Source organism: Microcaecilia unicolor, chromosome 4 (assembly GCF_901765095.1).
Source record: "Microcaecilia unicolor chromosome 4, aMicUni1.1, whole genome shotgun sequence".
In the NCBI taxonomy this organism is placed as follows: domain Eukaryota; kingdom Metazoa; phylum Chordata; class Amphibia; order Gymnophiona; family Siphonopidae; genus Microcaecilia; species Microcaecilia unicolor.
Window position 1 is genome coordinate 209,899,714 of NC_044034.1, and position 14,519 is coordinate 209,914,232.

At 40.7% G+C, this 14,519-nt stretch overlaps 1 protein-coding gene across 2 annotated transcripts in view; it reads left to right on the forward strand.

Annotated features, from left to right (window-relative positions):
* The window catches only part of BEST1 (bestrophin 1), an 84,394-nt gene that overhangs the window by 48,217 nt on the left and 21,658 nt on the right, over nucleotides 1–14,519 (forward strand). For both annotated transcript variants that reach the window (XM_030201186.1, XM_030201187.1), the window contains exons 4-7: nucleotides 1,998–2,152; nucleotides 3,003–3,080; nucleotides 3,713–3,865; nucleotides 13,964–14,044. In XM_030201186.1, the coding sequence (XP_030057046.1) occupies nucleotides 1,998–2,152; nucleotides 3,003–3,080; nucleotides 3,713–3,865; nucleotides 13,964–14,044 (467 nt within the window). The remainder of the gene's footprint in view (nucleotides 1–1,997; nucleotides 2,153–3,002; nucleotides 3,081–3,712; nucleotides 3,866–13,963; nucleotides 14,045–14,519) is intronic.

Genomic DNA, 14,519 nt, shown 5'->3' on the forward strand with positions numbered 1-14,519 from the left:
AAAGCTTACTAACAGGCTGCACCTTCTTCAGCTTCTGGTTGGCCTGGGGTTCTCTCTGGCTAGGGGGCCAAACGCAGTTGCCCTAGTTGTACCGCCTTAACACCATCTCTTGCATGTGCTATCATTATATTTTGCACAGTAGAGGAGAAACTGCATCTCTTTGTATTTCTCTGTGCTGTGCTGTGCTACATGCAAGGTCTGACCTCTTGGGATTTTGATTTAATTTGTTTATAGTTTATGGTCACTTATTCCATATTTGGCATTTGTGTTCTGTGTGTGTGACCAAAGTATTCTGTTTTCATGAATTTTCTATGTAGCATTCTGCAGTACTTTGGCTTGTTCAGTTTTCTTGATAGATGTATTGATATTTTAGGGCCCCTCTGTAACATTTAGACCTATAGGATGTAATGGGGCAATTTGACAAATTGAAGAGTAGCAAATCTCCTGGACCGGATGGTATTCATCCCAGAGCACTGATAGAACTGAAAAATGAATTTGCAGAACTGTTGTTAGTAATATGTAATTTATCCTTAAAATCGAGCATGGTACCGGAAGATTGGAGGGTGGCCAATGTAATGCCGATTTTTAAAAAAGGTTGCAGGGGTGATCCGGGAAATTATAGACCGGTGAGTCTTATGTCAGTGCTGGGAAAAATGGTAGAGACTGTTATAAAGAACAAAATTACAGAGCATATTCAAAAGCATGGATTAATGAGACAAAGCCTACATGGATTTAGTGAAGAGAAATCTTGCCTCACTAATCTATTACAAACGTGGGGAAAGGTGAGCCGGTTGATATTGTGTATCTGGATTTTCAGAAAGGCAACGAAAATGATAAAGGGGATGGGACAACTTCCCTATGAGGAAAGGCTAAAGCGGCTGGGGCTCTTCAGCTTGGAGAAAAGATGGCTGAGGGGAGATATGATAGAGGTCTATAAAATAATGAGTGGAGTTGAACAGGTAGACGTGAAGCGTCTGTTTACGCTTTCCAAAAATACTAGGACTAAGAGGCATGCAAGGAACCTACAAAGTAGTAAATTTAAAACAAATCAGAGAAAATTTTTCTTCACTCAACGTGTAATTCAACTTTGGAATTCGTTGCCAGAAAATGTGGTAAAGGCGGTTAGCTTAGCAGAGTTTTTAAAAGGTTTGGACGGCTTCCTAAAGGAAAAGTCCATAGACCATTATTAAATTGGACTTGGGGAAAATATTTCTGGGATAAGCAGCATAAAATGTTTTGTACTTTTTTGGGGATCTTGCCAGGTGTTTGTGACCTGGACTGGCCACTGTTGGAAACAGGATGCTGGGCCTGATGGACCTTTGGTCTGTCCCAGTATGGCAATACTTATGTACTTATGAGTTATATGATACTGTTGCCCCCCCTGCCAGATGACCCATTGCAAGAGAAGGGGGAGTCCTATAGCACTGTGACCAGTGGATAGATTATCTGGACAGTAAGCTGTTGTATTGCATCAACCATTAGAAGAGCCAGAAACTCGGCAGATTGGGGAGTCTGGCCGTAACTGGGGCTTGGGTGGAATTGCAGTCTACCCCTGGCTGATAGCGAGAATTCGGAGCGGCAGCCCAAAGGGAATATGCAGTTACTGGAAGTCTAGCCTGAATGGTATTGAAGTACATCAGGAGTGTGACATCCGCTCTGAGTTCTGACTGAGCTGCAGGACAGCATGAGGGTTAAGCACATGTGTTAGCCCAGATATGTATTATTGTTTATGATCTTCTAGAGAGCAATATGAATTACAATTGACTGTAAGAAGACCAATGCAGTGGAAGCCATCAGTTAAGAGTTAATAAATGTTCCAGTTCTTTTAATCCTCTGAGTGTCATGTGGTTCCTGAGTGAATGAGTTGATGGGTCCAGAGTGAGTAAGTGACAATAACATGCAGTGCCTCTTGAACCCCTTCTAACCCGGGATAGCAGGTCCAGGTTACACTTTCATATCCCTCATTACTGTTCTCCTCTGGTCTCTCCCATTTCTAGGTTTCATGACCCTGGATGAACAGAAGAAGTTTGAGAGTCTCATTTCCCCACATAACAAGTTCTGGATTCCATGCGTCTGGTTTGCGAACCTAGCCATCAAGGCTCGGAATGAGGGCAGGATTTCTGATAACATGATATTACAGCTAATCCTGAATGTGAGTACTAAGGTTTAGATTCAGGGCTGAGAGAATTCAGAAAAAAGGTGCATTCATGCAGGTTTGTGTGAATGCGAACACACTGCGCCTTGTAGGTTCCTCTTTTAATATGTCCTACTCTGACCATCTGTCCCACTGCTCCATCAGCTCCCACTCTCAAATCACTATCTCACTCTGCTCCTGAGGATTATCCTTGACTCTCCATCCTTAATTATACTAAATTTGAAAAGAACAGGTGGTCCAGGTTGTTTTCTTTCTTTCAAAGCCTCTACAAGCACCATGTTGATTACTGGACTGTCTGGTAGGCAGTTGTCAGTATGATCCCTTCTTCCTCTAAAAGCACTGACTAAGTACAGCCTCTCCTGACTTCCCAACAAGATGACCAGCACTTTATGGATGACTTCAGCACCCCGTCCCTTCAGTGACATCACAGGGGGTGCATTCTATGTGCCTGTTTGTGGTACTCCATAAGCACCACATTGGCATACTGGGATCTCCATTTTAGGCTCTCAGCAACATTGACCAGGTATCTCTTCTCCTCGTTCCCCTTGCTTTGTACCCTTCTCTTAACTCAATCCAGTCATTTCAAAAGCCCAAACCACAGCCTCCTACAGAGCCCAGCTAATGTGGCCCTTAAGCCAAGGATAATGTATTGAATGAAATTTTATCTAGGTGAAAGAGACACACTTCTTTTCCCTCTGGTTATGGAAGCTAAATTAGAGATGCCGTCATTGGCGAGATCCTGGAAAGTAGTGGAACTGAAGGGTAAAAGTATGAAAATGTCCATGTTAATGTGGGAGGCAGCTGAGTCACAGACCTCACATTCTCTCTGTACTGCGCTCATTTGCAGGAGCTGAATCTCTTACGTAGTCAATGTGGGAAACTCTATGGATACGACTGGATTAGCGTGCCTCTGGTGTACACGCAGGTGAGAGATTTCTATGAATAAACCATCCCTAAGCCCTCTTCGATTGCACTTGGAAATGTGCAGCATACTAACATATCAAAATACAGGACTGAGAACAGTGAGGTCATTGTGTGAGGATGTACAGTTGTCCTGAGAGTGAGAGTTAAAAAGTCCAAGGCAACCAAATTGGATAACGGTGACTCTAAAAAGTCCAAGGAGTTATGGAAACAGTGAACCTGGCAAGATGGAGTGGACCTAAAAAAAAAATACTCCATGTTGCATCCTAAAATTTTAAGCATAAAAGTCTCAGACTCTCTTCTTGTGGTGGTTTTGGTTTAAGCTATGGTGATGCCATGGATTTCAGTGGTTGGAACTACTTTTCCTGATTATCTCAATATGAATGGGGTAATGCAAGATATTCCTTTTTATGCTGGAGTTCTTGTTAGATGCTGCACAAGGACTGAGGTTCCTTAACTTGCTTGTCATCTAATGTCATAGAAGCACTAGTTTGTGGACACTTTGAACTACAGTTTGAGGTACAGTGTGCTTCCATGTTCCTAGTATCACATTGGAGAACTAAATAGTGCAAGAAAACCCATGAATATGTTAACATCTAACTCCTTTCCACTGTGCCCCTGCCTGCCTTTTTTCAGGTGGTTACCATTGCGGTTTACAGTTTCTTTTTGGCTTGTCTGATTGGCCGACAGTTCCTGGACCCAGTGAAAAAGTACCCAGGCCATGAACTGGACCTCTATGTGCCTGCCTTCACCTTGCTGCAATTCTTCTTCTATGCAGGATGGTTAAAGGTGAGTTAAGAAGCAGCATCCTGGCTCTTGGAAAAATGCTGCCTTCATAACCAGGGTAACATCCAGAACCTAATGCAAGTCTCCCCATCCCCCACAATCCATTGGTCACGCCTTCCTGTCCTGTCCATTCTTCTTCCTTCCTAAATGGGGGCAGTGCTTCTTTTCTTTTCTTTTTCTTCTCTTCCTACTTCCACTCTTCTTCAAAAGAGAGACTCTCTCAGTGAGGAACCAGTAACATAGACATAAGTACTTCTTGCCACTATCTCAGCCAAAGATTATGACTACTACTACTACTTATCATTTCTTTAGCGCTGTACACTAAACATGTAAGAGACAGTCCCTGCTCAACAGAACTTACAATCTAATCAAGACAAACAAACAGGACACATAAGGGATAAGGGAATTACATATAGAAAAGTATTTATGGCAAATGGGAGGAGATATTTGAAAATAAGGTTAACAATAGTCCTATATCATCACATAAAGAACTTCTATTCCACAATAATCTGACCATTTTGTGGATAACATAATTAAAAAGAGAACCAGAACAACCATCCGGGAATTTACAAACCTAAAAGCAATACCTCAAATATAATCATTTCACATATTTTTTTAAATAAAACCATCTTCATTTGTTTATGGAAGGACCACAAATGAGATAGAGAGCAAACAGAAGAAGGAAGAAAATTCCATATTGTTGCAGTTTGATACAGGATTGAAGCTGAAAGTTGTTTAAGATATTTAACTGACTTAATTGTAAGAAATAAAGATATTTGCCCCCTCAAAAGCTGTCTTTTCAATACAGAGAAAAATCCCTCCCAATAAACAGACACATTTCCTGGTAGAGTCTAATAAACCAGTGTACACAACTTAAAATGACATCTTGCTATAATTGGGAGCCAATGTAACTCATAATTTATCCACTCCTACCCTAGCCAAGATAATCTCCAAGCACCTTTCTGACCTCATTTGCAAATCTTTTTAAACTAGTCTCTTATTTTCTTACTCCTGTTACTCTCATCTTATCTATCTATATATTTCATATTTGCTTACACCCTTTGCTGTCTATTAAAATGTTTTTATTGTGTATAGTGTTGACATTGTATTGTTGTTTGAATATTTTTATTGCAGTAATTGTCTATTGGTTATGTTTGACTTATTCTTGCTGTTCAATGCCTTGACTGAATTCCTTCAAAATGATGGTAAATAAATCCTAGTTAATTAATAAATAAATAAATAAATAAAATAAATAATGATGAGTAATAGATGCATCCAATCTTAATATAGCTAAATTCTGCATTGTTTGCAACCTATCCAATAAAGTATTGGAGCATCCTATGTATACCACATTACAATAATCTAATTTCAATAATACTAATGATTATACTATGTCTTAAAGATTGTTGTTCACAATTTTTATGAATTGATCTTAATTTTCTTAATAAGAAGAAAGAATGTTTTACTATCTTATTAATTTGATTAATCATTGTCAATTTACTATCCACTTCAATTCCTAAAATCCTAGAAGAAGATTCAAATTGAAATTGCATGTTATTGATGGAAATTTTGTCTTTATCCTCAATCTCTTTTTGAGAGCCCAGCCAAAGGAATTTTGTCTTCTCCTGATTAAGTTTCAATCAGAATACTTTGCCCAATTTTCAATAATATCAATACATTTTTGATTTTCACTCAAAATATCCATATGTGCTTTGGGAGCTGGTAAAAGTATAGTAATATCATCTGCATATATGTAAAAAAATAATTTCAACTGCTCCAAGTGTCTCCCTAATGGCTGTATCAGGATATTAATCAATATGGGGGAGAGAGGCGAGCCCTGTGGTACCCTGCAAATAGGTATCCAACTATCTGAAAGAACACCTTGTATTTTAACTCTGTAATTCCTATCCATCAGAAATCACTTGAACCATTGTATTATTGCCCCAGATACATCAAAACTATCCAACAATGCTAAAAGAGTAGAATGATCTACTAGGTCAAACGCGCTAGATAAATCAAACTGGATAACTACTGCATTTTGACCTCAATTCAACATGTATCTCCCTGGAGTGACCAATGCACCCAAGATGGTCTCTGTACTATGTCCCTTTCGGAACTCTGATTGTGAATAATGCAACAGGTCAAATTTAGAGAAATAATCTTCTAACTGCATTGCCACCCAACCCTCCATGATCTTTATCATCAACGGAATTGATGCTACTGGTCTATAGTTCACAACATCCTGTAAATTTCCCTTAGAGTTTTTAGGTATGGTTATTAGAACTATACTACCACCTGTAGCCAATCCGCTAAAAGTACATAAAAAGCAACAGAGTTCATTAAACTGAAAGGGCAAATATCCAAACAGCAAAAAGATTTTGCATACCATTTCATCAACCATTTAGTTATACTACAGAAGGACCTAGTTCATACCTTTTTCCCCATCGTTTTAAAACTTGAATTTTTTGCCACACAGTATTAACAGATAGACTACAAGGCACAGAAGGGCCTAGTTCACTGTTAGAAAAAAATATAAATAAAAAAGAGAGAAATATGCATTATTAATTAGTTTCCATAGAGTACAACCCTTTCCCCCATAGCTTTAAACTGAAACAAGCAAGAGTATTAAAAGGATAGTAGCAAGGGTCAAACTGTCATAGTAACATTTTTAAAAAGGTTCCAGAGGAGATCTGGGAAAAAATAGACCGGTGAGTCTGATGTCGGTGCCGGGCAAAATGGGAGATACTATTATTAAGAACAAAATTACAGAGCATATTCAAAAGCATGGATTAATGAGACAAAGTCAACATGGATTTAGTGAAGGGAAATCTTGCCTCACCAATCTACTACATTTCTTTGAAGGGTTGAACAAACATGTGGATAAAGGTGAGCCAGTTGATATTGTGTATCTGGATTTTGACAATGTACCTCATGAAAGGCTCCAGAGGAAATTGGAGAGTCATGGGATAGGAGGTAGTGTTCTATTATGGATTAAAAACTGGTTAAAAGATAGCAAACAGAGATTAGGGTTAAATGGTCTGTATTCTCAATGGAGAAGGGTATAGTTAGTGGGGTTCCCCAAGGTTCTGTGCTGGGACCGCTGCTTTTTAACATATTTAAAAATGACCTAAAGATGGGAGTAACAAGTGAGGTAATTAAATTTGCTGATGACACAAAGTTATTCAAAGTCGTTAAATCGCGGGAAGATTGTGAAAAATTACAAAAGGACCTTACGAAACTGGGCTTGCTCAAAGCCCACCTCTTCAATGTTGCTTTCGGCACCTAACCTTTATACCTTTCAGGAAATCTAGACTGCCCCTATTTGACTGACTGTACATTTGTCCTTTAGATTGTAAGCTCCTTTGAGCAGGGACTGTCCTTCTATGTTAAATTGTACAGCGCTGCGTAACCCTATTAGCGCTTTAGAAATGTCAAGTAGTAGTAGTAGTAGTAGTCTAAATGGCAGATTACGCTTAATGTGAGCAAGTGCAAAGTGATGCATGTGGGAAAGAGGAACCCGAATTATAGCTACGTTATGCAAGGTTCCACGTTAGGAGTCACGGACCAAGAAAGGGATCTAGGTGTCGTCGATGATGATACGTTGAAACCTTCTGCTCAGTGTGCTGCGGCAGCTAAGAAAGCAAATAGAATGTTAGGTATTATTAGGAAAGGAATGGAAAACAAAAATGAGGATGTTATAATGCCTTTGTATCGCTCCATGGTGCGACCGCACCTCGAATATTGCGCTCAATTCTGGTCGCCGCATCTCAAAAAACATATAGTGGAATTAGAAAAGGTGCAGAGAAGGGCGACGAAAATGATAAAGGGGATGGGACGACTTCCCTATGAGGAAAGGCTAAAGCAGCTAGGGCTCTTCAGCTTGGAGAAAAGGCGGCTGAGGGGAGATATGATAGAGGTCTATAAAATAATGAGTGGAGTTGAACGGGTAGATGTGAAGCGTCTGTTTACGCTTTCCAAAAATACTAGGACTAGGGGGCATGTGATGAAGCTACAATGTAGTAAATTTAAAAAGAATCAGAGAAAATGTTTCTTCACTCAACGTGTAATTAAACTCTGGAATTTGTTGCCAGAGAATGTGGTAAAGAAGAATAGCTTAGCGGAGTTTAAAAAAGGTTTGGACAGCTTTCTAAAGGAAAAGTCCATAGACCATTATTAAATTGGACTTGGGAAAATCCACTATTTCTGGGATAAGCAGTATAAAATGTTTTGTACTTTTTGGGGATCTTGCCAGGTATTTGTGACCTGGATTGGCCACTGTTGGAAACAGGATGCTGGGCTTGATGGACCTTAGTAAATGATGGCAGATAAAGACCTATATGGTCCATCCAGTCTGCCCAACAAGAGAAACTCATTTTACATGGTATGCGATACTTTATATGCATACTCGAGTTTGATTTGGCCTTTCCATTCTCAGGGCATAGACCATAGAAGTTTGTCCAGCACTGTTCTTGCACTAAAGCCCCTTAAAATTTACACTCCAGCCCATCAGTTATTTTCTGTTTTTGCCTGCTAGAGAAGTAGCACTTGAATTAGGTGTTAATTAAGGTGTGAGGAAGTACAATATTTGCAAAGGTTACTAAGGGTAATCTGATTACTGAGTTAGCTTCAAAGGATTTGTATTAAACAGTCTCCTTAGAATCCAAACTATATAGAGAGGAAAGGTCCCATTTAAGTTTTTTTCTGAAAAGTTCTGAAGAACAGGACATTTCTCTAGATAAGCAACATTATTTTGCTCTGTTATTGGTAACTTAAAGATTGGGTTTAAAGAGGAATTGTAGGATATTGATAAACACAGAATTTAAAAAAAAAAACCACAACTTTTTTAGCTAGTCTCCATACCCTTTTCGCCATAGTTTTAAAACTTGAATTTTCTGCCACAGCATTAACAGATAGACTCTAGAAGTCACAGAAGGGCCTAGTTCAGTCCTCATTCCCACCCTCCCTATCCAGCTCCCACCCACACCTAGCTCAACTTTTCATTTATATCAATTATTCTAATTAGGACAAGAGTAGAGTTTTTGTTAGAGCTTTAGTTACATTTAATTAGTTTCTGAGAAGTAAACACTAAATAAATAAATTACATATTACACCATATAATCTTAAGGCTCTTTATATTCATTTGATATCCCTAGTACCTTAAGAAGTTTTAATTAAACATCTCTATAATACTAAGATGCAGACAGTAGTCCAGCAGCGAGAGGAGGGGTGCTATCCAGTCTTTTGCACCAAGTATCACATGTATGATTATCTCCCAGTTGGTGAGAGATCATATGTGTGTGCTCGATGCAAAGAGCTCCTAGCTCTCAGACAACGAGTCCGTTCTCTTGAGGGAGACAGAGAGGTAAATAGAGGAGGCCTACAGGGATGTTGTAGAGAAGTCCCACCTCCAGTCTGGCAGCCCCTGTGCTGCCTTGAAGAAGAAAGGTCTTCTAAAAGGAGAGCATCATGCTGGTGCAGCTGGAAGTAATCCTGTAGCCAGGACCAGACCACCAAGGAATGCAATATTCTCTAGCATTGAGGATGTGTCTCCATGAGCTTCTGCCCAGGAGGGAAGGGTTAGGACGGCTGTTGTAGCTGGTGGTTCGATTATTAGGCATGTAGATAGCTGGGTGGCTGGTGGACATGAGGATCGCCTGGTCATTTGCCTGCCTGGTGCGAAGGAGGCAGACCTTACGCATCACCTAGATAGGACTTTAGATAGTGCTGGGGAGGAGCCGGCTGACGTGGTACATGAAGGTACCGATGACTTAGGAAAATGTGGGAGAGAGATTCTGGAAGCCAAATTTAGGCTCTTAGGTAGAAAGCTCGAATCCAGACCCTCTAGGGTAGCATTTTCTGAAGTGCTCCCCAGTCCAAGCACAGGGCCCAAGAGACAAGCAGAGCTCCGGAATCTCAATGCATGGATGAGGCAATGGTGCAGGGAGGAGGGTTTTAGATTTGTAAGGAACTAGGCAACATTCTTGGGAAGGGGGAGCCTATTCTGGAAGGATGGGCTCCACCTTAACCAGGGTGGGACCAGGCTGCTAGCATTGGCATTTAAAAAGGAGATAGAGCAGCTTTTAAACTAGAACCTGGGGAAAGGCCGACAAATGTTGAAAAGTGCATGGTTGAGAACAAGGTATTTTTCAAAGATATCTCCAAAACAGGGAAGATAGGGTATCCCGATTTCGAGGTTGCAATCCCATAGTAGACCAGGAGGCATATTTTCAAAGCACTTAGCCTTCCAAAGTTCCATAGAAACCTATGGAACTTTGGGAGGCTAAGTGCTTTGAAAATGAGCCCGCAGGTGTCTTTAAAGAAAAAGCAGACAAAAGATTGCAAATTAACACTGCTAACTGCTGAGCAAGATGTAAATAAGGAACAACAAATATAGTTTGAAATGTCTATATGCAAATGCCAGAATGTGGTAAAAGCAGCTAGCTTAACAGGGTTTAAAAAATCATTGAATAACTTTCTAAAAGAAAAGTCCATAAGCTATTATCAAGATGAACTTGGGGAAAATCCACTGCTTATTTCTAGGATAAGCAGCATAAAATGTATTGTACTGTTTTGGGATCTTGCCAGGTACTTGTAACCTAGCTTGGCCATTGTGGAGACAGGATGCTGGGCTTTATGGACCTTCAGTCTATCCCAGTATGGCAATATTTATGTACTTATGTACTTATAAAACTAATCCAACATCTACCCACTGCAACTTCACAGCCTATAGCTAGTTCAAGAATATCCAGAACATTAACTTGTTATTTATTTATTTATCACATATATACCCCACATTTTCCCACATGTTTGCAGGCTCAATGTGGCTTACAATAAACCAAAAAGGCTATCGCCACTCCAGTAGTTATACAAATACAATATACTGTGGTAGTCAGAGAGGATAGAAAGAACAGGGGAAAAAGGGAGGAAAGGGGAAAGGTAAGAGAGTCCACAATGGTCAATTTATATGCTGTTTTGAAGGACTTTAGGAGTTATGTTGGATCCTGGGGGTAGGCCTTCCCGAATAGACTGGTCTTGATTAATTTCCTGAAGTTGAGATGGTTTTGAGTACTTTTGACAGCTTTAGGCAATGCATTCCATAATTGGGTGCTGATAAAGGAAAAGGAGGAAGTGTAAGTGGATTTATATTTGAGGCCGTTGCAGGTAGGATAATGGAGATTTAGGAAAGAATGGGATGTGCTTGATGTATTCCTGGCTGGAAGATTGATTAGGATATTCAGGTATCCTGGGGCTTCTCCATAAAGAATTTTGTGGACTAGGGTGCAGATTTTGAAGTTAATTCGTTCCTTTATTGGGAGCCAGTGCAATTTCTCTTGAAGGGGCTTGGAACTTTCAAATTTGGATTTACCAAAGATTAGTCTTGCTGCTGTGTTTTGGGCAGTCTGAAGTTTCTTTATAAGTTGTTCTTTGCATCCTGCTTATATTCCATTACAGTAGTCTAGGTGACTTAATGCCATTGATTGTACTAGGTTTCGAAATACTTCTCTAGGGAAGAAAGGATTTATCCGCATGAGTTTCCACAATGAAAAGAGCATTTTCTTTGTAGTGGAATTAGTTTGGCTAACAAGTGATAGGTTGCGATCGATAATTACACCAAGTATTTTTAGGCTCTCAGAGATAGGTAGGGTAAGGTTTGGAGTGATTAAAGATGAAGGTTTGAACTTATTATGTTCAAATGAAAGGATAAGGCAGTGCATTTTCTCAGTATTCAGCTTAAATTGAAAAGTATTAGCCCACTTGTTCATGATGTACAAGCCAAGATTGATTTCTTTGGAGATTTCGAACAAGTTATTTCTAAAGGGGATGTAGATTGTGACGTCATCAGCATAGATAAATGGGTTGAGGCCAAGACTGGATAAGGATTTGGCCAAAGGGATCAACATTATATTGAAGAGTGTAGGGAACAGAGGGGAGCCTTGAGGAACTCCACAATCAGCTTTCCACAGCGGTGATAGGGTTGAATTAGATTTTACTTGGTAGGTCCTGGAGGTAAGAAAACCCTTTATCCATCTAAATAATAGAATGTCATGGTTTACCATGTCAAAAGCCCTTGACATGTCAAATTGGAGAAAGAGTATGCTATTACCTATAGCTATTTCCTTTTTGAAATTGGACAAGAGGGTAATTAGCACGGTTTCAGTGCTATGAAGGGGGCGGAATCCTTATATACTTATGTACTTATAAAACTAATCCAACATCTACCCACTACAACTTCACAGCGTATAGCTAGTTCAGGAATATCCAGAACATTAACTTGTGTTATTAAAGATAAAACTTTCCCCTTAAAGAAATAAAACTACTGGTTGTTGAGATGTATACGTGGAGGGGCATAATCGAACGCGAACGCCCATCTCCATGGGCATCTATGTCCGCGAACGGGTACGTGAAGGGGCGGGACAGACTGTATTTTTTTTTAAAATGGGTGCCCATCTTTTTTTTTTTTGATAATACGGTTTGTGCCCGGCAAATGCATCGGATTTGTGCGGGTTTGAGCTGTGCGGTTTCGTTTTTCAGCGATAATGGAAACCGAAGGCGCCCAGCTCAAAAATGAACAAATCCAAGGCATTGGGTCATGGGAGGGGCCAGGATTCGTAGTGCACTGGCCCCCTCACATGCCAGGACACCAACCAGGCACCCTAGGGGGCACTTGTAACAATTAGAAAAAAAAAATTAAATACCTCCCAAGTCCATAGCTCCCATCCCTTGGGTGCTGAGCCCCTCAAATCCCCCCCAAAAACCACTGCCCACAACTCTACACCATTACCCTAGCACTTATGGCTGAAGGGGGCTACCTACATGTGGGTACAGTGGGTTTTGGGGGGGTTGGAGGGCTCCCATTTACCACCACAAGTGTAACAGGTAGGGGGGGGGGGTGGGCCTGGGTCCACCTGGGTGAAGTCCACTGCACCCACTAACAACTGCTCCAGGGACCTGCATACTGCTGTGATGGAGCTGGGTATGGCATTTGAGGCTGGCATACAGGCTGGAAAAAAAGTTGTTAAAGTAGTTTTTTTTAATGCTGGGAGGGGGTTAGTGACCACTGGGGGAGTCAGGGGTGATCATCCCCGATTCCCTTCGGTGGTCATGTGGTCATTTAGGGCACTCTTTTGGGACTTGTTCGTGAAAAAAAAGGGTCCAATAAAAATGACCCAAATTCGCGCTAAAAACGCCTTTCTTTTTTCCATTATCGGCTGAAGGCGCCCATCTCTCCTCGGCCGACAACCACACCCCAGTCCCTCCTCCGACACGCCCCCATCAACTTTGCCCGTTTCCGCGACAGATTGCAGTTGAAGACACCCAAAATCTGCTTTCGATTATACCGATTTGGGCGCCTTTGCGAGATGGGCGCCTATCTCCCGATTTGGGTCAAAATCTGGGCACCCATCACTTTCGAAAATAAGGCTGATAGTGCTCTTAGGGCCCTGTTTATAAAGGCATGCTAATGTTTTTAATGCGTGCTAATTGTGTAGATGTCCATAATATTCCCATGGGCGTCTACAGAGTTATCATGCACTAAAAACACTAATGCACCTTTATAAACAGGGCCCTTAGTTTATTAAACTGAAATTATAGAATTATATTGAAATTATAGAATTATATCCTGTTTAATAAGCTGTGCTTGTGGCTGCCGCACAGCAATGCCAACAGAGCCCATTCAAAGTGAATGGGCTGTGTCTTCATTAGCGCGCGGCTTAGTAAACAAGGGAGATAGTGTTAAAAAAAGAAAAGGCAACTTAATACATTCTGAAAAGCCAACTTTTCATTGGGAATTTCAAACCACTAGACCAATGATGATTCAGAACTGAAATTTCAGCTCTTCAGAATATATTAAGCTGCCTTGACTTATAGAGTGACTATTTTGTAATTTTTATGCTTATAGTGATTTTGATTGTTTTTTTTTGGCTTTTTGGTTGTGAGTCCTTCATTGATGTGGACATTTACTGTCATAATGCCCTAGGTCTATCATTTGTCTTCTTTGAACCTTCACAATGTGATTTCAGTGTGGCACTGGAAAAAATGTATACACTGGTTAACAGAACACACTTTGCTTGTGATGTCATGGCCTGCCTGCTTTCCACATAGGTGGCTGAGCAGCTCATCAATCCATTTGGAGAAGATGATGATGATTTTGAAACCAACTGGCTGATTGACAGGAACCTTCAGGTAATGCTGTATGTGTATGATAGCCATTGCTTTTCATTATTTGTTTCTGATTGGTCAGTTTTGCTTTGATGTAGGTTTTAACAATTCCCAAATAACATTGACAGTCCATCTGCCTCAGCTTCCCCATGCATGAGTTGATTTACACATATTCGGACATATCTGTTTTTCAGGGCCAAGTATCAGCATTAGACTTCTAAGAATGCTAAGGTAACCTACATGAAGTGGCCATGGTTAACATGGCTAGGATCAGGCGACCCTCAGGGGGAGGAATGCTGGCTTCGGCCTAACCCCTGGTAAGCCTTTCCTCAGCTGAGAGGTGCCCACCTCTACCACCGGCTGCCTTTCAGGTGCTGTGGAGGACTTGCAGCTCATCTGCATATCCTTACAGCCTTCTCCGGGGTGACACCCAGGTCCACCCCGATCCACTCAGGGCCTCCAATCTAGGCGGGGCATTTTTCTCTTTGTATCTAATCTT